Source organism: Clarias gariepinus, chromosome 16 (genome assembly GCF_024256425.1).
Source record: "Clarias gariepinus isolate MV-2021 ecotype Netherlands chromosome 16, CGAR_prim_01v2, whole genome shotgun sequence".
Classification (NCBI taxonomy): domain Eukaryota; kingdom Metazoa; phylum Chordata; class Actinopteri; order Siluriformes; family Clariidae; genus Clarias; species Clarias gariepinus.
Genome location: NC_071115.1, coordinates 11,048,496 through 11,074,843, shown reverse-complemented (window position 1 = coordinate 11,074,843; position 26,348 = coordinate 11,048,496). Strand labels below are relative to the sequence as shown.

The 26,348-nt window shown below is 39.2% G+C and overlaps 1 protein-coding gene across 1 annotated transcript in view; it reads right to left on the bottom strand.

The window, feature by feature from the left end:
• Positions 1-1,766: 1,766 nt before the first annotated feature.
• mrc2 (mannose receptor, C type 2) overlaps positions 1,767-26,348 on the bottom strand; it is a 47,619-nt gene continuing 23,037 nt past the window's right edge. The window contains exons 3-29 of the mRNA XM_053514653.1: positions 24,407-24,580; positions 22,966-23,130; positions 22,645-22,758; positions 22,285-22,428; positions 21,676-21,867; positions 21,435-21,589; positions 17,802-17,906; positions 16,512-16,627; positions 15,609-15,757; positions 14,221-14,438; positions 13,749-13,891; positions 13,542-13,629; positions 13,270-13,399; positions 13,131-13,163; positions 11,069-11,232; positions 10,762-10,930; positions 10,474-10,616; positions 10,050-10,164; positions 9,440-9,600; positions 7,748-7,856; positions 7,346-7,584; positions 7,076-7,241; positions 6,087-6,236; positions 4,896-5,015; positions 4,486-4,665; positions 3,218-3,241; positions 1,767-3,058 (exon numbers count right to left, since the gene is read on the bottom strand). Of these exons, the coding sequence (XP_053370628.1) occupies positions 2,838-3,058; positions 3,218-3,241; positions 4,486-4,665; positions 4,896-5,015; positions 6,087-6,236; positions 7,076-7,241; positions 7,346-7,584; positions 7,748-7,856; positions 9,440-9,600; positions 10,050-10,164; positions 10,474-10,616; positions 10,762-10,930; positions 11,069-11,232; positions 13,131-13,163; positions 13,270-13,399; positions 13,542-13,629; positions 13,749-13,891; positions 14,221-14,438; positions 15,609-15,757; positions 16,512-16,627; positions 17,802-17,906; positions 21,435-21,589; positions 21,676-21,867; positions 22,285-22,428; positions 22,645-22,758; positions 22,966-23,130; positions 24,407-24,580 (3,887 nt within the window). The 3' untranslated portion in view covers positions 1,767-2,837. The remainder of the gene's footprint in view (positions 3,059-3,217; positions 3,242-4,485; positions 4,666-4,895; positions 5,016-6,086; positions 6,237-7,075; positions 7,242-7,345; positions 7,585-7,747; positions 7,857-9,439; positions 9,601-10,049; positions 10,165-10,473; positions 10,617-10,761; positions 10,931-11,068; positions 11,233-13,130; positions 13,164-13,269; positions 13,400-13,541; positions 13,630-13,748; positions 13,892-14,220; positions 14,439-15,608; positions 15,758-16,511; positions 16,628-17,801; positions 17,907-21,434; positions 21,590-21,675; positions 21,868-22,284; positions 22,429-22,644; positions 22,759-22,965; positions 23,131-24,406; positions 24,581-26,348) is intronic.

The window sequence follows — 26,348 nt, the reverse complement described above, 5'->3', positions numbered from 1 at the left end:
GCCAGCTTGTGTCACTGTGAAAAAGCAGAATTATGTCGTGAAATTTAGTAAAATAAATAAAATACTAACCATTTATAAAATTATAGCACGTTTTCTTACCTTGTTGCATTTCTAACATTATACACTATTTGGACAAAAGTATTTGGCCAAACCTGCAAGAGCACTGTGTCTACAAACAATATGAAGCTGCAGCTTTCACTCTTCTTGGAACACTGTCCACAAGATTTTGGAGTGTTTCTGTGGGAATTCCTGGGAGTATTTATGAGGCCAGGCACTGATTTTGGATGAGAAGGCCTGGCCTGGCAATCTCCGTCCCAGTTTATTCCAAAGGTGCTCGAGGTCAGGGCTCTTCCACACCAAACTAATCAAACCATGTCTTTATAGTCCTTGGTTTGTGCATTCATGTTGGAATAAAAAATGGCCTTTCCCAAATTGCCATGAAGGTGGAAGCATAGCATTGTCCAAGATGTCATTAGATTGCCATTCACAACCCCTATTGAACCATTTTTTTTTTTTTTGTTATAGAATCTGTGTTTTATGAATAGGCTTTGTCTACACATCCCCTGCCTACTGTAAATAGTTTGTTTCCTATAATTGAGAGATAACCCAAAGAGGTGTATTGATCTGTGTTATGCCATGAAGAGATGTTTGTTCTATGTATTGGATTTTATCTCTTTTCAATAAAAACTTTTAAAAATATATTAATAATTGCCCTTCACTGGGGACAAGGGGCGGATTGAAACAATTAACAGATTTAGCCAAATTGTCCATATAGTGTAGGTTCCCTTGCTAAAATTTGCTTTAGCAATTACTGCTTAAATGCTCTAGATTTTACTACTTTAGCTGTTCTTGTAATAGTAAACTGTTGCAAATAACCTTAAAAAAGACACTGCCATTTAGCTGCTGCCATTTTGTTCTTAAACAACCTGTATAGTCAAAAAAAAAAACAATTGCCATAAACCATTGTGACTGAAATCTCAACCAATTATGAAATCATTTACGATCTTGCAGCTCAAATTTTTACAGAAATCACATCTTTCCTGGTTAAAAGTTGATAAAATGCAAAGAATAAGTATCCTGGAAAGGATTATTGCAAAATGCTGTATGAAGTGGGAGGCTATATAAAAAAAAAACAGTGTGCACTGAGACTCGCCTACGTGGCAGTTGCTCTGCTGAGGAAATGGCCTTTTATCAAATTCTGGAAGTGTAGTATGACTCAGGATGACTGCATCGTGACAGAGCCTCCAACAATGAACAAGACCATGCCTGAAGCTGATTTTTTTTTCAATATATTTACGCACACTACTGGCCAGTTATTGTGCTATAAGATACACGATTAACATGCACATAGAGATCAAATGCTCATAAAATATCTATTTCTGTCAAAGAAGAGTTCTTAATGTAATGACACAGACTGCCCGCCAGAGGCACTGCAGAGACGTTTCCACTTGAACTTGCACATACTGTATCTCCTGAGTCCTGTTCACCTAAAGGCTCTTTTGCCCCTTCTTTTCGTTCTTCATGACAACTCCTTCTGTCTCTTTCTCCCTCTCTCTCTCGTTTCTTAGAAGCTAAAATTGGTTCCAGACCTGATCCTCTTGCTGACTCGACATTCCACAGTTGGCCGCAGCACCTTTTCAACCCCACGCCTTTGCCAAAAGCAGTAAGAGAAAACAGAATTAAGGGGAAAAAATGCAACTGCATAGAATCTGAAACCGTTGAATGTTAGGAAGACAAAGTAAAAACAAGAAACAAGAATGCATAAGATAGGGAACAGCTTGACTTTTATGAATCAATATTTCATGAGTGGAAAAAAAAAGGAAAAACTAAAAAAGTCAGCAAGCTAGTAGCTGTAGCTGGTGCCACATTCCTCAGATCATTTTTGTAAACTTTGAAAAGAATGCATTGCTAAACAGCACTTGAAAAAAAGAAAAGATCCCAAATCGAGCCAAGCAGCAGCTAATCTCAGCAGCACAGTTGTGCTTTAACTAGCACCAGCCACGCTGAAAAGACCTTTAAATTACTCTCATTCTTTAAGCCACACAGCTCATTTCTACCCCCAGCGTTCTCTCCGTGTCTCTGCCTCGCCTCTGCATTGTCAAACGCTCCACATGCTATCAATTCCTTTCATCTCTAATCACTATGATTATCGCATCCAGACAGCACCCAGCATTCAGCTGGAAGGATAAAGAGAAACAGAGAAAGCAAAGAGGTGAGAAAAAAAATCGACATGAAAATGGGGGGGGATGAGGGGAACAAATCCACAGGCAGATGATTTGTGGACTCAAAAATTAATTCTCCTTTAAGCTGGAGGCAAATCAAAAAGACGAATAAAGTAAAAAATAAAACCACGTCACAGTTACAGTCTGCAAAAATACTGCTATGGTATAACACTTTGGTGCAGTTTTGTGTGTGTGTGTATATGTGTGAATTTGGAAATCTGAGCTGTCGTATGTCGTTCTTTTTTGCAATACTAAAAACATGATGAACCAGATGTTTACTACGGAACATATACATGAATATAAACTGAATTTTTTCGAAAAGAGTTAACATGAAGAATAAAAAAAACACTATGTGCATATCAGCCACTTTTAGCCGATTTTTAAACTGGTGGATTCAAATTCTGATCTGGTTGGTGTGCAGGTATGACGCAACAGTCGAAATAAGGGTGGAGGTCCACCTTAGTGTTTGATTGACATCTGCTGCGCTCCACACAGCTTTCTAAATGTCACCACAAAAAAAAAAAAAAAATCCAAACAAAACAAAACATGAAGTCAGTTCAATTAGTCCTCGTGTGTGCAGGCCAGTTTTCTGAGTCACTCATTAAGCAGCCTTCATTATTCCCCCTGCTCGTTTAGCTCCATGTCCGACACCAGGATATTTTTCTCGGCCTCCTCAGATGGGGAGAGGTTAGTGCGACTGTAACGTGCGCCCTCATAGGATCCGCCAGAGCCAGAGCTCTTCCTGCGATACAGATAAACTCCGCCCACGATGAGGGCGATCAGGACCAGCACGGCCAGAAGTATTAGAACAAGAGCAGGAAGATGGTCTACATCAGCTACAGAAACAAGGACAAAAAAATAGTATTCTAATTATTATCAGGCACCATGATTTTAAACATTTTTTGCATTGGATAACACTCTTTTGATTAGTGATCAGGATTATAAGGGATGTGGATGAGTAAACAAGCTAAAAAAGCATATAAAAAATGTGTTACCTATTTTGACAGAAGCCTCTGGTCCTATAGGGAAAAAAAGGAAATCAGAATATGAGTAAAATGCTATAACATAGGTGACAAGAGTTCATCTGATTAAGCGTTTAACTCCATCTCTCTACCACAACATCACATTCACGCTACATATTTTAATCCTGCATTAAAATCCACTAGATCTCCAAAGAGTTTAATGCTTCTTTCATTTTCAATTCAATTTCCTCTATTTTTTTTATTTTGCTTATACTCATTTGTGTTTAAACTTTAACACCATTCTTCTTCTTCTTCTTCTTATTCTTATTATTATTATTAAAATTCATGTTTTGGTGTAATAACTAAACCCAATCAAATTGAACCTATTCAAATTGTGTAAATGAAACCTGGTGCGCCATACTATTGTTGTTTCTACCACAACGCTACAGAATTCAGGAATCTGATTGTTCAGAAGGTGCTAATGAATTTTCCATAGCAGCATAGTACTCTTATTGTACTAATTTAAATGACAGGTTTATATTATGATGCAGACATTTTAATACCTTATTGCTTCTCTAACTAATAATAATAATAAGGAAACTTTTTTTGGCATAGGCGTTAGCAGCAGATCCTTTAAGTCATCTAAGTTGACACAATTACTGTGATGGATGTTTTATTCTCCATTGACAATAGGGAATACTGTCACTATGAAGGGTTGTACGTAGTCTGCATGTGCTTAGGTATCGTCCACATGAACACCAGGACCCAAGGTTTCCCAGCAGAACATTATCCAGAGCGGAACACAGTCTGTATAATGCGGGCTTGCTGTTTTCCCCGAGTGCACCCTGGTGTTATCTTTTTCCTAGGAAAGTGACACACATGCACCTGGCCATCCAAGCATGATTCATCAGACTTCTTCCATTGCTCTAGGGTCCAGGTCAGATGCTCCTGTGCCCACTGTTGGTGCTTTTGGCAGGAGTAAACAGACAGCATGGGCACTATGGCTGGTCTGTAGCTCAGCAGCCACATACATAGTAAGCCGTGGTGCACTGTGTTCCATCACCTTTCTATCATTTGCAGCATCATCTTTTTTCTGCAATCTGTGCTACTGGAGCTCTTCTGTGGGATCAGACCAGACCAGTTTCCCCTGTCGATGTTTGTCATTGTTGACAGTTCACTGGTTGTCTTTCTCTGTCTTTCCAAACAGATTGTCTCTCTCTGAGATCATATACCTTACTCTTGTGTATATTTGGCCATGGATCACTGGATTTAAGTGTAGCATGTGTGACATAAAGCCCTACCTCGCAGCCGTTTACAGATGACTCCATGTGTGCGGTTCTTGCAGGATCCAGGTTTCCAGAGTCCTGTATTACTCTGTACCCAGAAGCAGCTGTTAGCCGAGAGCATGCTCAGATTACCATCCTGCTGCTCCCAGTTAGTGTACTCCACCACGGAACTGTCCGGCCACTGTAGGCTGCCTCCTATTTACGCAATTAGACAAAAACAGGAGTTACTAAAATACAGAATGACTGACATAATTAACATACGGAATAACTGACTGGGCTATTAATTTAATCCAAATCTAAAATTTGAACTCAAATAAAATTTTGTTAGAATCAATATTATTTGTTAGTCTTTGGTTTTGGCTTAAGTTATTGCAGGTGGAATGTATCACTATGGATGGATGGATGGATGGACATGTGGAGGTTACCTTTGGGATTGAAGGTCATGCCGAGCCAGGCCCCAAAAGCCTGATCCTGGTAGCTCTGAATTTGCTGCCATACAAAACCATTTTCAGTCTCATCCAGCACTGACAGTAGTTCTGCTCCCACTGAGAGAAAGACGGAAGAAGAAAAAAAAAAAAAGATTACACTATCTACCACCTCGTCTGCTATTTATGTATATATGTCTAGACATATGCACGATGCAACTGTGCATATTATCGTACATGGGCTTTCTTATTTTACAGCTTAATCACTGTTAATGACACATAATGCAGAATAAGTAAATAAGTCAGTTAAGTAATGAAGGAATCAAATACATTTCTTTTGTGGTGGAAACCTTAAAGTCGACCTATTATGCAAAATATGGGTCTCCAGTGTGCGTGTATAAACAAAAACATTCCCTGTTTTTTTTTTTGTAATTTTTCTATTATTCTAAAGTACAAGACTTTAAACAAGGCAATTACATTTTCCCCCTAATGTGAACTCATATGATGGAAACCCTCCCCCAGCTTGTTGCTCAGCTCTGCTGTTCTCTGGCAGGGATGTGGCTCAGCAGGAGCTCATTTACATACACACTGACAAGGCACGTTCAGAGGAGGAGTGAAACAAAGGGAGTCTGGGGTATAAAAAATGCATTATCTGAGTGTGTTTTTTTTCCGCTGGAGCACTGCAAGTACGCTTTGGGGGACCTTTGTTACATTGTTTAGTAAATAGTAAAATATGGAACTAAATGAAATGAAACTGTGTAGAATAAATTAAAGAAATGGAAACATGTTTTACTGTGACATGCTACAAAGTGCGTAAAGATAATTTTTGTTTGTTTGTTTATGTAACAACCTCAGCAGCAACCTCATTTTCCCTCTTGTCTATTCTTCTAATCACTCAGCATACAGCACCACCAGTATATTAATCAGCTTAAGGCCATTAGCTGCACTTGTTCCTCGCATCTTAATTGGGATGGGTTTTGTGATACTGAATGGTTAATTGGTCACTTTGTGGCTTAACAAACAAAAAACATTTTGAACAGAGACTGGACTGAAACTTCGAGCCAAAAAATGTAACTATTCCTTAAGACTACATAAAAAATGCCTAGAAAGTCTGATTCTGTGAAAGCAAATATGAAGAAATGAGGGGTGGCTCAAGACTTTTGCACAGTACTATACAGGTGTGTGCATTACCTTTCTTGCAAGTGCGGTCGGCCTCGTGCTGTAGCCGTAGCTGGTTCAGGTTAAATGCGTAACAGTGGTTTCTGAATGGAATCCAGGACCAATCTCCGACTTTCTGTAGGCAGTGACCTTGATACATCCACCTGTGATCTACTGCTCGCTCTGACAGAGAACGAGGTGCAGCAAACATAAAACATTATACCTTGAATGTTCTAAGTGCTAAACTACCTTTAAAAGGTGTAACCTTAAAGTATGATCATGTCATATATGTTTTCAATATTTAAAAGTTTTTTAGATATAAGGTCACATAATGTTATTGATTGTATGGTCAATGATACAAGATGGTAAAGAATATTATCCTAATATACTACTAATACTTGCATAATACTCCTAAATACAGTAACTTTAGTCATGTGTTTAGGCGTATACAGTGAAACCTTGGATTACGAACATAATTTGTTCCGGAAGCGGGCTCGTATTTCAAAACACTCGTAAACCAAATCAAACTTTCCCATAAGAAATCATTGAAACACAAATTATTTGTTTCACAGCCCCAAAAAATAAATACTTAAAAGTAATTAACACAAAATATAAAGTAAAAATAAAACAAGTTAACCTGCACTTTACCTTTAAAAAAAAAGCAAAAATAAATCCCGACAGATAAGTGTTTCCATTTTGACGCGCAGGCGCTGTGTATGTGGATTACTCAGTTGTGATCACGTGACACGCCGTTAAAATAAAAAGGGCATGCGTGATACATGATAGTCGGTACTCGTAAACCAAGACTTTAAAAATTTATTAAAAGTCTTTGCTCGTCGTGTGGAACACTCGCAAACTGCGTTACTCTAAATCCAAGGTTTCACTGTAGCATGATGCCAGATTGTCATCAATTGGTAATTATGAATTTGATGAAGTAAAAATCTTGGGATTACCATAAATCTAACAGGTATGACCATACTGTTACAATATTATTAATAATTTATTTTCAAAACACAATATACCTGGATTCATATCACAGATAGTCGCATCCAGTTTTGCATTACAGGATGACCTAGTCCATTGGCCACTGGTGGACATGTGACCACACCCAGCCATCAGATTGGGCTCTCCATCACGCCAGTTGCTAAAAGTAACTTCCTCCTCTCCCAACCATTTGTATCCACGGCTCTAGAGATACAAAGTATCATTCGCACTTTTGGCTTGACATTTAAACATTTAGCATGACATTTGCAAACCAAAGAGCACACATACACACACACACACATACTCACCCCATCACTGTGTAGTGCAATCCAGGCAGGCTTGCGGAGGGCATTGAGTAGAAGCGTGAGGTACGCTTGCTGCTGTGGGTCTCGCACCGAGGCCAGACTGCCATTAACGGACTCACACACATGCAGAGCCCCCTCCCAGTTTAGCCGTGCCTGTAAGATGCGGTATTGTTTGCCCTTAAACTCCAGCAGTCCCTCAGTAACAGGAGGAAGAGGGTCCACACCAGGGGCAATACCAGGGTCTGGCATAAAACATTCACATTCTTTACATACTGAAGCCCTCAACATATGTAGACCATTTATCAAGGTTATTAAAACACACACACAGGATGTAGGATCATATCCTACATCTGATGAAAAACAAAACCCAGACAAGCAATCGAGATTGAGATGAGTTAGAGTTACCTTTGTTTTTCATGCAGATGTAGCCGTGTTTCTCTGATTCACACCCTCGAGATGCCCACATTCCTGTGGTTCTATGGGGACTAACGTTTAGCAGCACCACACAATTAGCCTAAAAACCGATAAGGTTATTAAAAGGAAAGAAAAAAACAGTAAGTACTTCATGTGTTGGTCAATTATAATAAAAAATGAAGTTTCAGAAAAAAAATTATCAATAAATTAAAATGCAAAAGAGGTAGATAGGGATTTAGAGTATACAAACTGCTTGGAGTAAGAACTGCTCCAAACAGGATGCTACAGAACTTTCCAGAAATAGTTACAGTGAGAGCAGTCACACGTTTAGCACAGTATTTGGCAAAATGCAAAATAGAAGGAATTACAGAATTATGTAAACAGAACCCCAAACAGTTGATAGAAGTAAGGAAACAGAAATCATGTAAAGATTACACGAGCTTTCTAGTACAGTAACTCAATAGGATATTGTGGGATGCTGTAACTATAATATATAATATAAAATATATCATATATAGTAATAAACAGTGTTGCACATCTGACCCCATATACTGTTAGGAACCTTTCCTATTTCCCTGAATTTGATCACAAACTGCTATGCTCTTCAAATCAGGAAATTCTATGGAGAATCGTCAAGAGGTTAAGAAATCACAGCCATCCAAAAAATTTGAGCATGCTCATAATTTTTTTAACATACCGCCAAACTAAAAGAAATCATTGTGGCACTATGCAATTTATTACCCAGTGGTCAATACAGAATCTTGTGGACTTTGAGGGTAGTTTATGCCTCTTTGTAGAGGATATGAATTCTAGAATCCGAAATATGCAGAATACAAACCACTGTCATGGCTTTATCTCACCATGAGGCAAAAATTGTAATGGTCCTTTTAATGGAATTGCAAGTCAACACCAGCCATATTGGATGATAAAGTTAGCACTAGCCAACTCGTTGGGGGTGGCTAAATTTCAAACTGTCATGTAGTGCACTAAGTAGGGTAGTGGAACATGTGCTTAAATAGACACCATGAAGCAACTGGAGGACCGACCCTAGATTGTTTAAGTGCTTGTTATTTTTTTCTAGTTACGCTTGGATAGAAGAAGAAGGGATCCAAAACATGACAGAACAGCTTTTATATGGTCCACGATTAAAAATAAGGCAATTCTTGACACGTTGTAGGGGGTTTAAAAGAAAACATGGCAGCTCTTTAATTCAATCCATTCCAGAGTTCTTAAGGCAAATTCTCATATTGAGAAACACATTTTGCCATAGGAAATAATGTAAATGCAGATAATTCGTGCCAGACACCCAAAAATATTACCAATATTACCAATTTCAACACTATAGACATATTTTTGCATATAAAAACAATTGAATCTTTATAGCAAATAGTGAGGTGTCACAGGTACTCCATAGTCAAATTGTGAAATTTGGGCGACAGGTTGCGATGGTTCGGAATGAGTATGTACGGTTCAAGTCAAAAGTACATCATAAGAAATTTGTAATGTTTTAAGGCTAACATGTAGCCAGTTCATAGGAGATTAAGGCATAATATGTTACAGGGCCACTAGACCAAGAACAGTCAAGAATTTCAATAAACAGTCTGACTATATGGCAAAGGCCCGTATTGTAAGTTCATATATTTTAGTTAATGGGTACTGTTTTCAAGAAATTCTTTTTCATACCGAATTTTTGTTTTGTCCACTGTTGTTCACTGGCTCCCCAGGACCCCAGTTTGTATAGCTTAGCAAACCAGGCTCCGCCCACTTAAAGTGTCCCTGAGAGTCTGAGGTGAGCCCCAACCACAGATGAAAACTTGAGTTGGGCAGCAGAGTCACCAGGAAAGCTACAGAACAGAGGATTAGAGATTAGGAGGAACATGTCACAAAGTTCACTAGCAATAAAACATTCTCCGTTACAGAAAGATGCTTTCTGGAGAGGAAAGAAGCTTTGAGGAATCCTCAAGGGTGCATTCTAGGTTACATCTGGATTCCATAAATCTCATGCTCATTCAAAAGCAAGTAAAAAAAAGTCTAAGCTAACTCTACACACAAGAAGAAAGCCAGACATCTGATCCTTTAATTTAAGAATGTGATTTTGCATGTGGCACTTCTATTACACTGAAACAGCGAGGTGTTCGATGTATCGTATATCAATGCTTTAGTCAACAGTAACAGCTCAAGCATGGCGTAATGGGGTTTAAAAATAATCTGAATGGTTAGTCAATTGTACTTTGGTTCATAATTGTGATTTGTAATACAATAGATTTGTGTGTGTTTTTGTGGGAGTTGCTACCTTGCTCAATGTGAGAGGGCACTGTGGCCAGTGTTGCCCCTTGAGTTTGGCACATCGCGCGAGCAGCGGACCACGTCACATGTCTTGATTCCTCTTTCCCAAAAACCTGATAACACTATTAGAAATAAATGGAGTTAACTTCTATACACTATATATTTTTCGAATTCTAAATTTTTTTTTGTTTTTTCCCACCCTCCCCCTTATTTAGTAACTAAACTAGGGAGAAAATACTCGCACATCAAGGCTACAACCACCAACAAGAATGGGTGACGGCTAGCACGTGTTTCCTCCGAGCATTTGAAGCCACCAACCGCATCTTTTCGAAATGAGTGCTCATATATATATATATATATATATATATACTAACAATACATAATGTACATGCAAGGAGTGAGGTGTGGTGTGGTGTAATCATTTGTTTTACCTTATGAAGGAATGGACTCCAGCCATTAGGGCAGCCTGCTGGGATGAGGGGAGGAGCCGGAGTGGGAGGAATAGTGCCTGTGACATTTACTCTCTTACACACATAGGGCATATCTAAATGACACTTTTTATCTGCCCAGTCCCCTGAGAGAGACAAAGAACAAGAAAGAGAGAGAGACAGAGAGAAATGGGACGCTTTAACCATCATATATATGAGCACACACACAGACTGAGAGACTTTTGAAAAGAGTTGGAAAGATTGAGGAAATGACGACATGCATAGTCGAACCTTTGGATGCAGACATGTGGACACACTTGCGGTCTCTAGTAAGGGGACGAGGTTGGCCGTATCCCCAAGATGCGTAGTTGAGAACAGAGTGATCAGACCACCGGAATCGCCCATCGCTCTCAAACGTGTGTAGTCCAATCCACCAGAACTCACTCTCAACCCTTGACATCTGGAAAAAACAATGATAAACACATGCAGAAACAGAAAGTTACACCAAAAACACTACTGACCACATTTTTATGTTAACTCTCGACTATCCTTAAAAACATTTCAAATGTTAAAGGATGTTTTGGGCGTGTGAGCATACCTTACGCAGCGTGCTTGCCAGGAACTGTTTCTCACTGGCAGAGTGTATGGAGGCGAGAGAGGCACCGAACCAGGAACAGATCCTCTGGGCCTGGTCCCATGTGGAGCGATGCTCAAACAGCTTGTACTCAGCCTCCTGAAAATCGACCCAGTCGAGGCCAGAATCTACAAAAGAATGCAAAAAAACCACACAAAAACATATTTCACTCATTTTTTTAGTTCTGATTAGTTTGCTTGATTTTAAGTAAGATATAATCGCTTGTATCAACTCATTTACAATTTGCTTTTGAAGAGATTAATCTACTTTAATTCCTTTAGTACACATCCTGTGCCTTATTTTGATCTTTTGCAAACATGTGACTACCATGACATCAGTAGAAAGAAGCCTGGTTAACCGACATTAGGCTACTGTATATTACACTTTTGTGTATTTTAAAAGAGAAATAAGCGAAGTAGGTAAAAAGGACAAAAAAGGGTTACATGGTGCATCAGCATACAAATTTAATCCGTTGCGGAGTTCTTAAGGCAAATTCTGGTATTGAGAAACACATTTTCCCATAGGAAATAATGTAAATGCAGATAATCCGTCCCAGACACCCAAAAATATTACCAATATTACCAATTCCAACACTATAGTCATATTTTTGCATATAAAAACAATTGAAACTTTTGGAAAATACATGTAAATTAAATAAATTATAAAATAAATACACATTAAACATCATTTAACCTTCATTTATGATTCCTCTTGACACCTGCTGCTTTAATAACAAAACTAAAAGTGGCTCCCTTTTCTTCTTGCTACCATCCTTGGGACCCAGGGTGCAACTTAGCTGGCATTCGGCTCGGTATATTTGCTCGTATGCCAAAAACGTTTTGCATGCCGAGGCAAATTTCTGGCAAAATTTCAGTTCTTAAGGGTTACAAGGTCATGAGATGGGGCATTCGTATGCCGAGGAATCACTGTATTAATCAGTAGAAGTTCGGTGTTTGTTAGCAACAGCATTAGCTCTAGCTCATTCAGTGCTTCTGTTGCAGATGAGATGATGCTAGGAACTATGCTGTGGAACTTAAACTAATACTGATATTTCAAGCTTTCTTATAAATAGATAACTAACTGTTCGAGCGTTAACTCCCAAATAGGGTATGTAATGTAAAGTCCACAATGTAGGATATACAATCCCTTGTTCCACATACAAAGTAGTGTCCTTGATGAGGGGTTAGGGAGAGATTTGGAATTCAGCCTTGTGTTAGAAGCTAATTATTCGTGAAATACAAGAGGACCCTACACAAGTATTTTGAAAGAACTTAGAAGCAACTACGAAAATATAAAACGTTTTTTTAAACTGACATGACGCTATCAGATGCGTTTTATTTCTGAAAATGCTCTCAGACTGAGTTTTGGCACTGGCATTCGATAAATAAGTAGTCAATTGTGGACAGACGCCATGGTGGACAGACGCTGTGACATCCCGTGTAAAAGGTCAATAGTGAAGGAGGTATGGGCTCTGTGTCTGTCAGTCCAAATAAAGGAGGTGTGGTTTCTGTTTCTGTCACTTATATGGAAAGAGGTGTGGCTTTGGGATCTATTAGTCTCAGAGAAAAAGGGTGTGGCCTGTTTCTGTCACTTGTACATTAGCCCCCGTGAATAGTTGTGCCCTTGACACCTGGCTCTGTCTGTCAGGCCAGTTGGTAGGCATGGCGCATTATCTTACATTTACATTTAGTCATTTGGCAGACGCTCTTATCCAGAGCGACTTACATTTTTATCTCATTACACATCTGAGCAGTTGAGGGTTAAGGGCCTTGCTCAAGGGCCCAATAGTGGCAACTTGGTGGTTGTGGGGTTTGAACCTGGGATCTTCCGAACCGTAGTCCAATGCCTTAACCACTGAGCTACCCCTGGCCCTATCTTGAACTATTTGCACAGTAACTTCTTCTATTCTATCAAATTTAATAAAAACAAATAGTGTACTGTATTGTCTTGGAAGGATCCCCCCCCCCCCTCGCCCCACATATACACACAAATAACAGAACTATACACAAAACAAATAATTACAGACCTTCAGTATGCTCAGGCTCTACCTCAGCTTTCCCTGAATTAAAAAAAACAACAACAACAAAATAGATTTAATTAGATTGTGGGTGTGTGTATAAAAAGAGAGTGGGAGAGTGCGTTAATGATAATACTAATGGGAATACCTTTTGGTATTTTGCAGATCCAGTCTAGTTCAGAATTACAGTCAGCTTTTACCCAGTTGATATCTGCCACATTAGCAGCTCCACACAGAGCTGAGCTGTACGGACCCCTACCGAAGTTCTGATACGATACCTGACAGATACACATGATATTTCTGGTTGAGTTTCATTTATGAGAATAGCAATGTCCTGCATATATCATATGTGTGTGATATAGCGTGATAAATTTCTAAATGACACATAGAGCCAGAGAGATATCTCCCAGTCCCACTCACAGCCGATCCATCACTCCATGTCCAGCTGTCACTGATTCGCCGTGATATCCCAATCCAGAGCCAGTGCTGCTCATGATCCTCCTCCACCCTGCGCATACACCCAAGCAGAGACATCATTCACCCTCACACACGGACAACTGTAACCGTTTGACAAATCTGTCCAGGCGTAAAATCCATCACTAGACACAGACTTGAACACATACTTACCCAAAGGTCTCATGAAGGATCTGAAACAGAAAGCTCTCTTCATCTGGGCTGCCAAAGCTGACTAGTTCGGCCCCGTGTTTCTGACAAAACAAATGAGCCTGGATCCATGTCAGCTTTTTTTCTAGTTCACCAGTATGAAAGATCTGTATGGGACAGCAGCGAGAATACACACACACACACACACACACACACACAGACAACAGGTTCAAGTGACGAACTAACAAATGCGTGTAACTTTGGATACACACCTACCGTCCACTTTAATAGGAACACCTGCTTGTTTATGCTGTTATCCAATCGACCAATCATGAGGCAGCAGCATAATGCATTACATCATATATATACACTCCAAAAGCTTCACCTTAATGTTTACAGCAAAAACATCAGAATACAGAAAATGGAATATCTGTGACTTTCAATGTGGCATGGGTGTTGATCACAGACAAACCTTGTACCCAAACCTTGTACCCACCTTGTAACAGTGATGCAAAGTGCTGGAGCTCTTCCACTCAGGGGGGCAGGACCCTGTGACAGGGGGTGTGGGCTGTGGTACAGGAGGGCTAGGGGTATATGAAGATCCCTTGTCCTGTCTGCAAATGAACTTGGAGCGTGCGTTTACACAGTCCTTTACCTCCCACAGGCCTGTCGCATGACCCGTTGCCATGGCTACACATCCACCTTTAAGAAGAGCTAAGTAGGGGGAAAAGATGACACAAGCACAATGAGAGATATGAATATATCATCAGTATATTTAGCAAGATCATGACAATCTAATCTGATATCTACGCTATATGTTATATACTTGAGTCATCACATATTAATCTCTGTCTTTGATCTGCTGCATCATGCGTGTGCTATAATGTGCGAAATGACGTTTGAAAACAATTCTTCAAAATTCACTATAATAGAATTGCAACTGCAGTGTTTGGTTGATCAATGGAATAACACATGAAGAACGTTGTTAGAAATGCCGTTCTTTGTTCATCTTATTTTATTCCTTTCATTCGTGAGTGTAGTGCTCCAAAAAGTGCCCAAGTGAAAATATCTTAAATCTAGTCAGATATATCCACATTGTACAATATCTGCAATATTTAAATTAAATATTTAATCAAATCAAATGTACAGTAAGATTTATAACACAATTCTTAGAAACATTTTACTTTGCTAAGATTTTGGGCGGTGGCATGGTGGCTTAGTGTCGCCTTGCACCTCCAGGGTCTGAGTTCAGTTCCTGCCTCGGGAATGAAATCTTCCCGCCTGTACGCATGGAGTTTGCATGTTCTCCCCGTGCTTGTTGGGTTTCCTTCCATAGTCAAAACTGTATGTGTGTATGTATGTGTGTATGCCCTGCGATGGATTGGCACCCCATCCAGGGTATACCCCGCCTCATGCACCTGTGATAGGCTCCAGCCCTCATGCACCTGTGATAGGCTCCATGCATATATAGATGCAATACACTGTATATATAAATTAGGTTGAGACAAATACATGAAAGTATTTCTTTTAATAAGATATTGATCTTGACTGATATGTGAATACTAAAGAATGCAACTATCCCCATGGGAGTTTATTACCTGATCATGAATATAATAAAATATTAAATATAACTGGATAATAAAAGTGAATAAAAACACCACAGGCCAATCTAAATATTATAAAACTTACTGGTAAGTCTGGCTAAACTTGCCTGTCATTTTCTGAAGGCATGAAAAGTGACACAGTGCCAGTGTGACTCATTTGACTGGACAGAAACTGGTTTATGTTTGTTCAGCATACAAACTGGTGTAGAAATGGAAAGATTCTGTCCCTATGAATGTGTGTACCTCCTGCGTCTGTGTGTGTGTGTGTGTGTGTGTGTACCTGGCTGGTCTCTGTTCCAGTTGGAGAAGGTCAGTTGCTCTCCAGTGAGCCAGCGGAAAGGACCAGTGCTGTTCTCGTTGTGCAGCCCCAGCCAGAAATGAACGTCTGAACGTCCGAACACCAAGCTGTTCACAAACGCCTGCTCGAACCTACAGTACAGTCCAACACACACCTTTTATTTAGTGGCCTCTCTACGCTGATAAGCCGTAACATTAAAACCACTGTCAGGTGAATTGAACATTGATTATCACTTATATACCAGTAAACTGGTGACAGGAGTGTAGGTCTAATGTAGCACAAATTTTGGAAAAAAAAGTTATCGCTGGCTGTGAAAGGAAGGTATCAGAACACTCAATGCATCACAGCTTGCTGGATATGTGATTGTTGATCTCCAAATTCTGTAGATCTCAATTCAACTTAGCACACCTTCAGAGGTCACGTTCACTTAGTTAGTAACCTAGTAATCCAGGGTAAGTATCTATCCAATGGCGGAAACTTCAAAGCACTTTTTGTAAGTAGGTCTGGATAAGAGCGTCTATCAAATGCCTAAATGTAAATGTAAATGTCATATGACTCAAGGGGTCAGAGCTGTTTTGGAGGCACAAATGCAACCTTTACAATATTGTGTAGGTGAAATACTTGGGTTTTACTCTTATGGCTGATCGGTGTATACTGTTAGGACACGAAATAGTGAGTTACTTTAGACTTTAGGGATGTAAGTGGGATAAAAGAACCAACACAATTTCTCATTCGGATCAAATATGAACTCGGGTGATCAGTTCGAGAATCTGTCAAACAGATATCGCTGCAAATACAGATAGCATCACTGCATTACTCCTAAACTGTGTGATCAGTGCTTGGTTTATTTTGTTCATGACACCATTGTTGATGTTTAACCTTTACCTGTTGTTGATGACGGCTAATGTGGCATTATAGCTGGCGCACACTCCTTTAGCATTGTTGAAAGTCACAAGATCCTCACTAACCCTGAAGCAGGCAGGACTGTGCCATTTCCATCCCTGTAAAAAAAAAAAAAGAAGTTTTTAAAAATAGAAAGCAGTGTTAAAAATTTAGAGAGGTTGTTTAAAAAGACAAATACCTCCAGCTGCCTGCCATACAGTACATTATGTCAGAGACAGGATGTGCCTTTATAACCCCGAATAATGTACTATAATAATAACTTCTAATGCAGATGATGTCACTAAGGATGATTACAAAAGTAATTTCATTAAATAGGTAGGAACATTTTTAGGCTTAAACCTGCAATGATTAAATGCGAGTCCTGTGTCTCTAGTTGCATTACATTTTTTTAATTATGTGTCTTATCTTTAATGTCATTTACATTTGTCTTGGTTATCCATTTAATTACATTAACTAAAAAAGACAACATACAAGTTTGCACTGTTTATGCATATAACATATACAGTTACATTTACAGCATTGCATTCAGCAAGGTATGATCCTTGACTTAAAGTCATAACACACACCACATAACAGACTGTTACATCATTCTGCCAGAAGTAGTCTCTGTCTTCTGAGAAACTCTTTTGCTTAGAAGTTTGTATTGCACTTCAGCAAAAAAACTGCAGGGTCAACAAGAGGGAACGAAAACACACCGAATGTTCTACCTAATAAAATGAAATCAGTAAACTATTTTATGAGTTTTTGTAACGACGAGATTGAAAATAAGTAGAAAGGAACCGGAGAAAGTAGGAGGGCTGACATGATGGAATAAAAAGGAAAAGACATGAGAGAAATATGAGAGAGGAATGAGGTCAGAGAAAGAAATAGGTTCAGCAGATGTATGAAAATGCTTCCAGCTTTGTGCGTGCTTGTGTGTGTGTGTGTGTGTGTGTGTGTGTGTGTGTGTGTGTGTGTGTGTGTGTAGTTTGTTTGACCTTCTCACCAATGCATGTGGTTGGGTTAGAAGACTGAAAGCACAGTGTGTGTGTGTGTGTGTGTGTGTGTGTGTGTGTGTGTGTGTGTGTGTGTGTTTGTATGCGTGTCTGTGAAAGAGACTGACTACAATATTTACAATACGTCTCTTGCACATTTGTGCTGACTGACTACATCTGGACTTTCAGCAGTATGATGCAGCAGAAGCTCTGAAAAGATTCTTTATTTCAGTGAAAAGAGAGAGAGAGAGAGAGGAGCAACAAAGTCTAAAGAGAATGATACAGAACTCTGGGGTACCTGTTTGCACCCATGGTCTTGGATCGGTCCCTCTGTCTTCTGAGCCATTTTTTTACAGATGGACGGTAACGAAGTATTGCAGGGACTATCGTTCCAGCGGCCTTCCTACACACACATACACACAAAACAAAGGAATGACATATAGAAGAACATTAACTGAATCTACCTCTACGCCGCATAGAATCACCGAGCATCCCCCAACATGCCCGTGGAGCTCGAACTACACTTACAATAAACTGTTGCAGCAAGGTTTGGGCCAAAGTAAAAAAAAATCTGGTGCCCCAAAAGTAACCTTTGACCTTTGAACTACTGAATAAAGCTTCTCATATGTTGTGCAATTTGTTAATCCCACTAATGTAGCTTTCAGTGTGCACTTACAGCCACTGATGCTCTGCTCGGGAGCCTAATTAAACAAGAACCTAAAGCAATTTGTCAATGTTCTTTAACTTGAATGCTAAGTAAAGCCTTTGTAACATTTGTAGTACACTGCTTGGCCCCCAAAAAATTATCTTTTCACAAAACAACTAAGAAGATTGAGTTGAGAATTGTCCAACACATTAACATCAGGATTGGGATTAAACAGCTGTGCCATGAAAAAAACACTCAGAAAAAAGGCGTCGGTTTGCCAGGCAGCATAAATATTGGAAAAAAGTCATGTGATATGATGAGTCCAGATTAACGCTATTTCAGAGTAATGCATATCCATCATGCATAGTGCCCACTGTACAAGCCTTTGAAGGTAGTGTTATGATCTGGGGCTTTTTTCTTTACTTATGGCACAGCCATAATGAAAACAGGGTTCTGGGAGAAAGATGGATCCTTTTTACATATGAATTAGCCCCCATGTTGTGTGTCTTGTTCAACGCTAAAGGCATTCGAACTTTACATGTTAGAGAGTGCAATTTTTTTTTCTACCAGGTTGTGTATAATAGGACAGTGGCCTAATTCCGTCAAACATATTTACATCAAACTTGTTTTCGTATTATCTGTGAATTCTTTAGTGAAATGTTTTATGAGAAAAGACTTTTGTCCTGAATGTCCAATCATTTTAGCATACTGTATATGCACATTTCACAGTCAATTCACATTGACTGCTTTTAATATCTGCCCCTAGACTTCCATTATGAGTGAGTTTCAGGTCAATGGTTTTCTGTTCTGTTCTCAGTACAGGAAAGCATTTTAAAAATCCTGTCTGTGATATCTAACTTCCCATGTGTTACAACTGCGGTAAATAGAGATGAGGTTAAAAGACACTTCTCTAGGCAAGATGGTCATCTCATACCTACAGCATTCTGCATCTCCTTTTCTCTTAATCTAAAATCTTTTTTGTTTTGTTTTTGTAAAGCTTAACTAAGCTAAAGTAAGATGCTCGTTTATCAAGAAGTGATCTGTTCAAGTTTTCCACGCAGATGGAGTCTATTGATAATAAACCACAGCTTGTTGAGATATTCAGCTTATCTGGCCACCTTCTAGTTTTTGGTTACAGAAGTTACCAGTATTTAAACTGGACAATGTTCTATTTTCAGGTTCAGTACTGTTTTTTTGTTTTTTTTGGGACTTTATTGATAATGTTCCAGGTATTGCGAAATAACGGAAAAAACATAAACCAATCTGTTGTGTAAGAATTAGTGAGTTAAAATACCCTTTTGTTCTTACTGCTTATGGATTTGAGCAATAGCAGTTGGGACATGAAACCACAATGTTTTGCTAACCTTGTTAAAAGTTGGCTACAAAAAGTAATACACAATACATCAACAAAATATAATGTATAGTTTCATTAGTTTTGTTGGTCAGACTGAAAGATTTGGCACCTTATTTCTTTCCCTTTTGAAATTTGAAGTACTCAGCATGTACTCTCAAAATTTTGGGGGGATTTTTTTGGAAACCAAACGGCTACCTCAAACTTGCAGTTCCCACGGTTACCACTAGGAACTGGCTTCAAAAGTGAGTTCATCGCAACAGACCCCCATGTTAAAACGACAAATAGAAATAAAGAAGTTTGCAGCCTGGTACCCCCCAAAAAAGGGCTCCAAAGCCAGACTTCCCATTCATGATGTTTGTACAGGGAAGTCAATTTTTATGTACCTCATCAGTCAAAATTACATTAAGCCATGGAAAAATGTGCATTATTAGGGACGTGGCTTTCTTTTTTTTTAGTGAATGAAATTTTCTTGTCATTTCATCTTCATAAGTCACAGTTTAATCAAATGCAAAGTAATGTTAGCATATAACTTAATGTTAGCCACCATAGCATTTTAGCTAAGCTAAAGCTAGCGATCTACAGTAGCTTGTCATAACTAAGGTAAGCAGGTGTGTTTCAACTAGCAGCCAAGCTCTGTTCTTTCTGCCAGTTTGTCCATTTATAGATTACCCATCGTTAAGGTGGAGTCATCTCCTGCCAAGAAGGTGACAACTAGATCTGCAACAGATGAGCTTCAAAAACACTCTTCATAACACCTACGGGTGATGTCACAGAGGGTTTGTCCAGCTCATTGCATACAGTATGTGAGGAAAACCAGCGGTGTTATACTGACATTTAATCATGCCTGGACCTGGAAATGTCCACCCCTACCAAAGGTCACATCCACATCCAAACCTTTCCATACCATTCCTGATCCAGAGAATTAAGACCTATAGTAGCATCAGAACATTATATTCAGGCTTGTTGGAACTGTATTCTGCAGTGCAGTTGAAGTCCAGGAATCTGGTTAGACTAGCAAAAATAGATTGCATGTCCGTATATTAACTACTACTGTATATGACACTGAATATAACATCTGGCTTTGAGGTTCACCTCAGACCGGCTCACTCTGGGCTCAGCTTGGATCTTAGTGCTCATTTTAGCATGGTGATAAACCGTCGTTTGAAACACATAAACTGAAAGTCTCTACCAGACAACATGTAAACCATCCCTTAAAGATTCCAAAATTTATTTATTTATGTTTTAACATGTATTTTTTCTGTTTCTTTTTTGTTCTCACGCTTGCAAATTTAAAACTTGAGTCTTATAAAAACATATACAGCTTAGGATTAGGTCTCTTATGATTACCCTCGCGTGAAATATCAAATAATATTTTTAATTTAATAATTAAGTACAATTAGAGTGCATTTCAAGTTAAAATTTCTATGAATGTCAATTTCAATTTTGCTATAAATGACTTTTTAAACAATCTTGTAAATTCATGATGTCACACATACATTAAATAAATTTTAGAAACCTGGCCCTCTTATTACACAGCTGTTTTTTTTACTATAAATATACTTCAGTGTGATTGTAACTGCTTTCTGTAATGTTTTATTTTATTTAGATTTCATTTTTCACCGCGCATACAGTATATGATAAACTAAGTTCAGCCTTTATTCGTCACATATACATTATTGCACAGTGAAATTCTTTATTTATCGCAGTTTTGTTAGTAGGCTGAGGTCAGAGCACAGGGTCAGCCATTTTTATGGCCCCCTGGGGCAGACAGGGTTAAGGGCCTTGCTTTGGAGCTGAGATACTCACCGGAAGCTCTCAAACTGGAGACCTTCTGGTGAGTATCTCAGAGCCTTAACGCACTGAGCCACCATTTGGCATGTGTTAAATAATTCTTCAATAACAGTGCTTTGTAAAATCTCATTGACACTCACGGGACCCCACATGATGACGCAGTCCTCCTGCGTGTTCAGGAAGTTGTTGGGCTCAAACGGGTGCCAGAATGTAAAGATAACAGGTGTGCGGTCTGTCCACTCGAAATTCATCTGCATGGCGATGTCATGTAGTCCGATCCACAACTCTTCTACATCTGAAAACCCAAGAAAAATAGACTTATACACATAAATAATCAGATCAATCACTGTTTGCATTATTGTTTTGTGCATGTTTCTGCACCTCTTTTCATGTGCATATTAATAAACTCCAGCTCTGGGAGTGTGTGTATGCTGACTAGGTGGGCGTCCATCTTCTGGCAGGATTTCTCAGCGTAATTCCAATCCAGCTTGTCTGAGTTCAGCCTGTAGCAGCCAGCCTGAAAATTCTGCCAGCCGATATCACATTGGTACTGTCCATCATCTATCCATGACTCTAAAAATGAACAAACACTGGTGAGTACAGAGACAGGCACACCTACAGAAGAAAACTTGCCAAAAGCGTTGCGAGTTCGAATCCCATTGATGCCACACGACAACTGCGGTGGGAGTCCAAGAGAACAAAGTTGGTCATGCTTTCAGAGACAGAGAAAGAGACGGCGTATTCTTGCTCCCCTATCAATCACAGCGCCACTGGGCAATCATGGGCAACCATGAGCTCATGCATGTGGAAATGGGTGGGTAGAGCTTTCCTCTAGATGTGTCACTGCTCCCCCTGACACTGTATGAGCAGCAGATGTCCTTTTATCATGTGATGGAGAAAGCTAAGATCTTGATGAATAGAAATTGCGCACAATTCAATTATTGTGCGCATTTGTTTGGGAGTTTCAAAAAATGCGCCTGTAACACTCACCTGTCGTGAAAGGATCAAGGGTGGCATTAGGCCGTTTTTTGCAGATGTAAGGCAGAGCCATGGAGCACTCTCGGTTCTGCCAGCGACCCGAGGTTTCTGTGCGGATCACGCCACAGTTTTGTTCATCTTCGTGGTTTGGTTGTTCTACAACATACACACACAAGCATTATTTGAATCACTTCTGCCTAATCTGGATGATTATCTTCAGATCATGAATAAAACGACAGGGTTTTACAAAGATCTCTTCGAAATCATAGTGAGTCAGCACTGTGTAAATGTAAAATCCCATTGTTCCACTCTAGAGATATGTATGAGCATGTGTTCGATGGGGTGTGGCTTTGGGGGCGGGGTTCCTCTCACCTGTCTCCCAGTTGAGGTATTTGAGAGGAGCCGAATCAGACCACTGCCAGCCTCCGTTGAGGTCCAGATCATTCAGACCCATCCACAGAGTGGAGCTATACCCAGTAAGGAAACCTGTAGGAAAATAACACATACATACAAAAACATAAAATATATTGATATACAGTATTTATTCACAAACAGTGCACAGCGCACCCTTTTTTATCCATAACATCAGAACATAAATGTCTAGCCCTAGTTCCTCCAGTAGAAATAAAAATGTTCCTGAGGTTCCTGAGGCTGAACCGTGACTAAATTATAAATGATCATAACCGCTCTCACCGTTGATGTAGCTCTGCTCCTCCACCTTGGTGATGCTCAGCAGTTCCGCCCCCTGCTGTTGGCAGCTGATGCGGGCTTCCTCCCATGACAGAGTGGCCTGGAAATTAAACTGGTAGCAGTTATCCATCAGTGAGTCTGTGTCCCAGAATGTTTCACAGTCTGCACCTAGAGACAGAGAGACAGACAAAACAGGCATGTCCTTACTGAGCCAGACTACTGAAATGCCAGCTGGTGACAGTCATGACAGGTACATCTGAGTCACTTAAATGAGAGAACAGGCCAGGTGTTAGCCAGGAGGAATTATGTAGAGCTATGTCTGGGTTTGTCTGGGCGCAGGATTTGGTTTTTGCAACCAAGAGTGATGACGTGTAGACGTCTTTCATTTTCCAAATGAATTTTAATGTTAAATGTAAATGAGTGAATGAAATGAATGGATCCTTATATCCATAATAAGGATATTATATCCATTATAAGAATATAACAGATATATAATCCAGACAGATGAATGTACCACAAGAATAGATGATGCCAAGTTTCTAGAGAAATAGGCCATTTTAGACAAATGGCATTTAATTTGATTCTAGTTTGAGATCATTAGTTTGAAAACTGTCAGTTCAACCTGGCCACTTAACCAAAGCCCAACGTCTTCTGTACCAAAGACTTTTCAATGGCAGAAAACTACTGACTCTGGAAATCACCTAAAGCGGAGAGTCTTTCCATAAATGTTGCATAAATATTGCCATAAAGAACATGTTCCTATATAAAATATTATTTTAAATATTTTTTTTCTGATGAGGGAATTTGTAAAAACTGACTGACGTTTCCTGAAGACTTTAAGCACAGTATAGTGATGAGACTCTTCGCTGCAGTAAAGATTTGAACAGTGCAAAAGTTTTTAAAAAAGGCTGTACATCTATGAATGGATAACTTGTGGAAGAGATGCATCTATGCATCTGTTTGAATCATTCATTAAACACCACTTCCACATTACAGGAACTCAGCAGGGAGTTGCCACATCCCCCATACAGTTCTGACCTTGTTGTTTAAATGGTTTGGAGGTGTTCCTGGGAGGCTAGCGTTTCAGACGTAAAGCAGGCAATCTGATCATGGCTCTGGCATACTGAGAAAATGTTCTACTTTAAAATTATCCAAGTACTAGTGAAACTCTGGGATAAGTGTAACAGGGGGTTATATAAAGGAATAGAGGGTGTTTTTACTCTTGTTATGCAGTCAAAAGTCCTGGTTTGACTTGGAAGTTTCTCGTATTATATGTGAGCATTAAAATAAACTTGTGACCTTTCTTTTTGCAGAAGGGAACTAGTGTCTGAGCTGAAAATTACTCAACACCTCAAAACCTATCAGACCGAAAAAATTCAACAGCGCTTTGGCGAAATGTATTATACAGAAAAATGAATACACATCATAAGCAGAGTAAACTCACTCTTAACAGGGCAGAATCCCCAGCGTTCATCTTTGCCGTAGTCATGTGTAGTGGCGCACCACAAATGCCCGTCCTCTCTCCCCACACTGGTGCAGCTGTGGAACCACTGGCCGTCATATAGGAAAGGCAGGTAACACGGCTGCCCATGAGAATTTCCCTGGATGGTGTAGATTTCTGTGAAGAGTGGAGAAATATATAGTCATCTGACAAAAAAAAAACATCCCTGTGTGCGTTAGGGCTACTGAATATTTCATGTTTTTCAGGCTGTAATCTCGTTTCAGTTGCTGAAAAGTCATTTAGGAATGGCCAAATACACATCTTCTGTTGCTGCACCAGGAGCAAGTGAAAATTATTACACACTTTCAGTGTAAACAACTAGGACAGAATAGAGAAATACATTGTGGAAAAAAAATGCTTTTGTTCAAAGTTTAATAAGGACTTATTTTCCAAAGCTGTGTCTCAAATCACAAATATTATATATTATATACTTTATACAGTATATAAAATTTTTTATTTAAAAGTGAAATCTAGATACAGTAAAACCTCGGATTGCGAGTAACGTGGTTTGCTAGTGTTCTGCAAGAAGAGTAAAGATTTTTAATAAATTTTGACTTGAAAAACAAGCATTGTCTTGGTTTATGAGTACTGAGTATCATGTATTATGCATGCGCTTTTTGTTTTAACGCATATATATATATATATATATATATATATATATATATATATATACATATATATAGTGAGTAGTGTATGTATATATACTGTATACACTACTACATATACAGTATATAGCATCATATGTCTCAGAGTGCACCTAGGTCAGGTGACGGGATGATTCATCAGGTGATGGGATGATTGTTTTCTCCTGTGCCGTTTTTTTTTCTGTTGTGTTTAAACTGCTGTTGAGTTAAGCTGTACTGTTTTGTTCTATTCCTCTTGTTGAAATGCTGTTTGATTTGGTTCATAGTTTTGTTTCTGCCATAGTTCTTGTTTTGTTTGGTTATTATTAAATTTTGCTTTTTTTTTTTTTTTTTTTTTTTTTCATTAAACATTTTATAGTCTTACCCTCTGCACTTATGCCTCGCCTGCAACCCCAAAACAACCGTGACAATATATATACAGTATATATACACACAATGGAACCTTAAATTACAAACATAATTAGTTCCGGAAGCGGGCTCGTATTTAAAAAAACTCGTAAGTTTTCCAACGGAAACTTGAATTATTCGTTCCACAGCCCAAAAAAATAAATGCATAAAAGTGTTTCTGTTTATGCGTGCAGGCGCTGTGTGTGTGGTTATATGTGTGTGTGTTTGTGTATGTGTGTGAAGCAAAAGTGAGAGGAGAGGAGGAATCAGCCCCCCCCCTTCTCGACATAGTAAACCCTTTCTCCTTTAGTATTTGAGTTTCTCACACACACAAACACATACACACACATTAACGGAAAAACAGTTTTATCTGAGAAATTAGCAAGGAACATCGCTAATAACTTGCTAACGGAATCACTGCTGTAAAGTAAAAATAAAACTAATTAATCTGCACTCAACCTTAGAAAAGAATCGCGACAGAGCAGTGTTTCTGTGTAGAGCAGAGAGTGTGTGTACAGTATGTGTGTGTGTGTGCGTGTGTGAAAGCGAGAAGAGGAGGGGTGTGTGTGTGTGTGTGTGTGTGTGTGTGTGTGGTTGAAGGCGAAAGGCGGGGTGTGTTTGTAAAAGGCGCACAGTGTCCAATGATGCACATACACACAGATACAAAGTGCAGGCTGATACAAAGAGGGAAAGGGGAAATGGATCTTTAACCTCTTTAACGAGACTTGCTTTTGCTGTACACGCGCGCACACACATGTTTTATAATAAACAGTACATGTGCGCTGTACACACGCATACAAACACAAAATAAAGTATAATGTTTTATGCGCACACATGTGGTCACAGTGTTATAG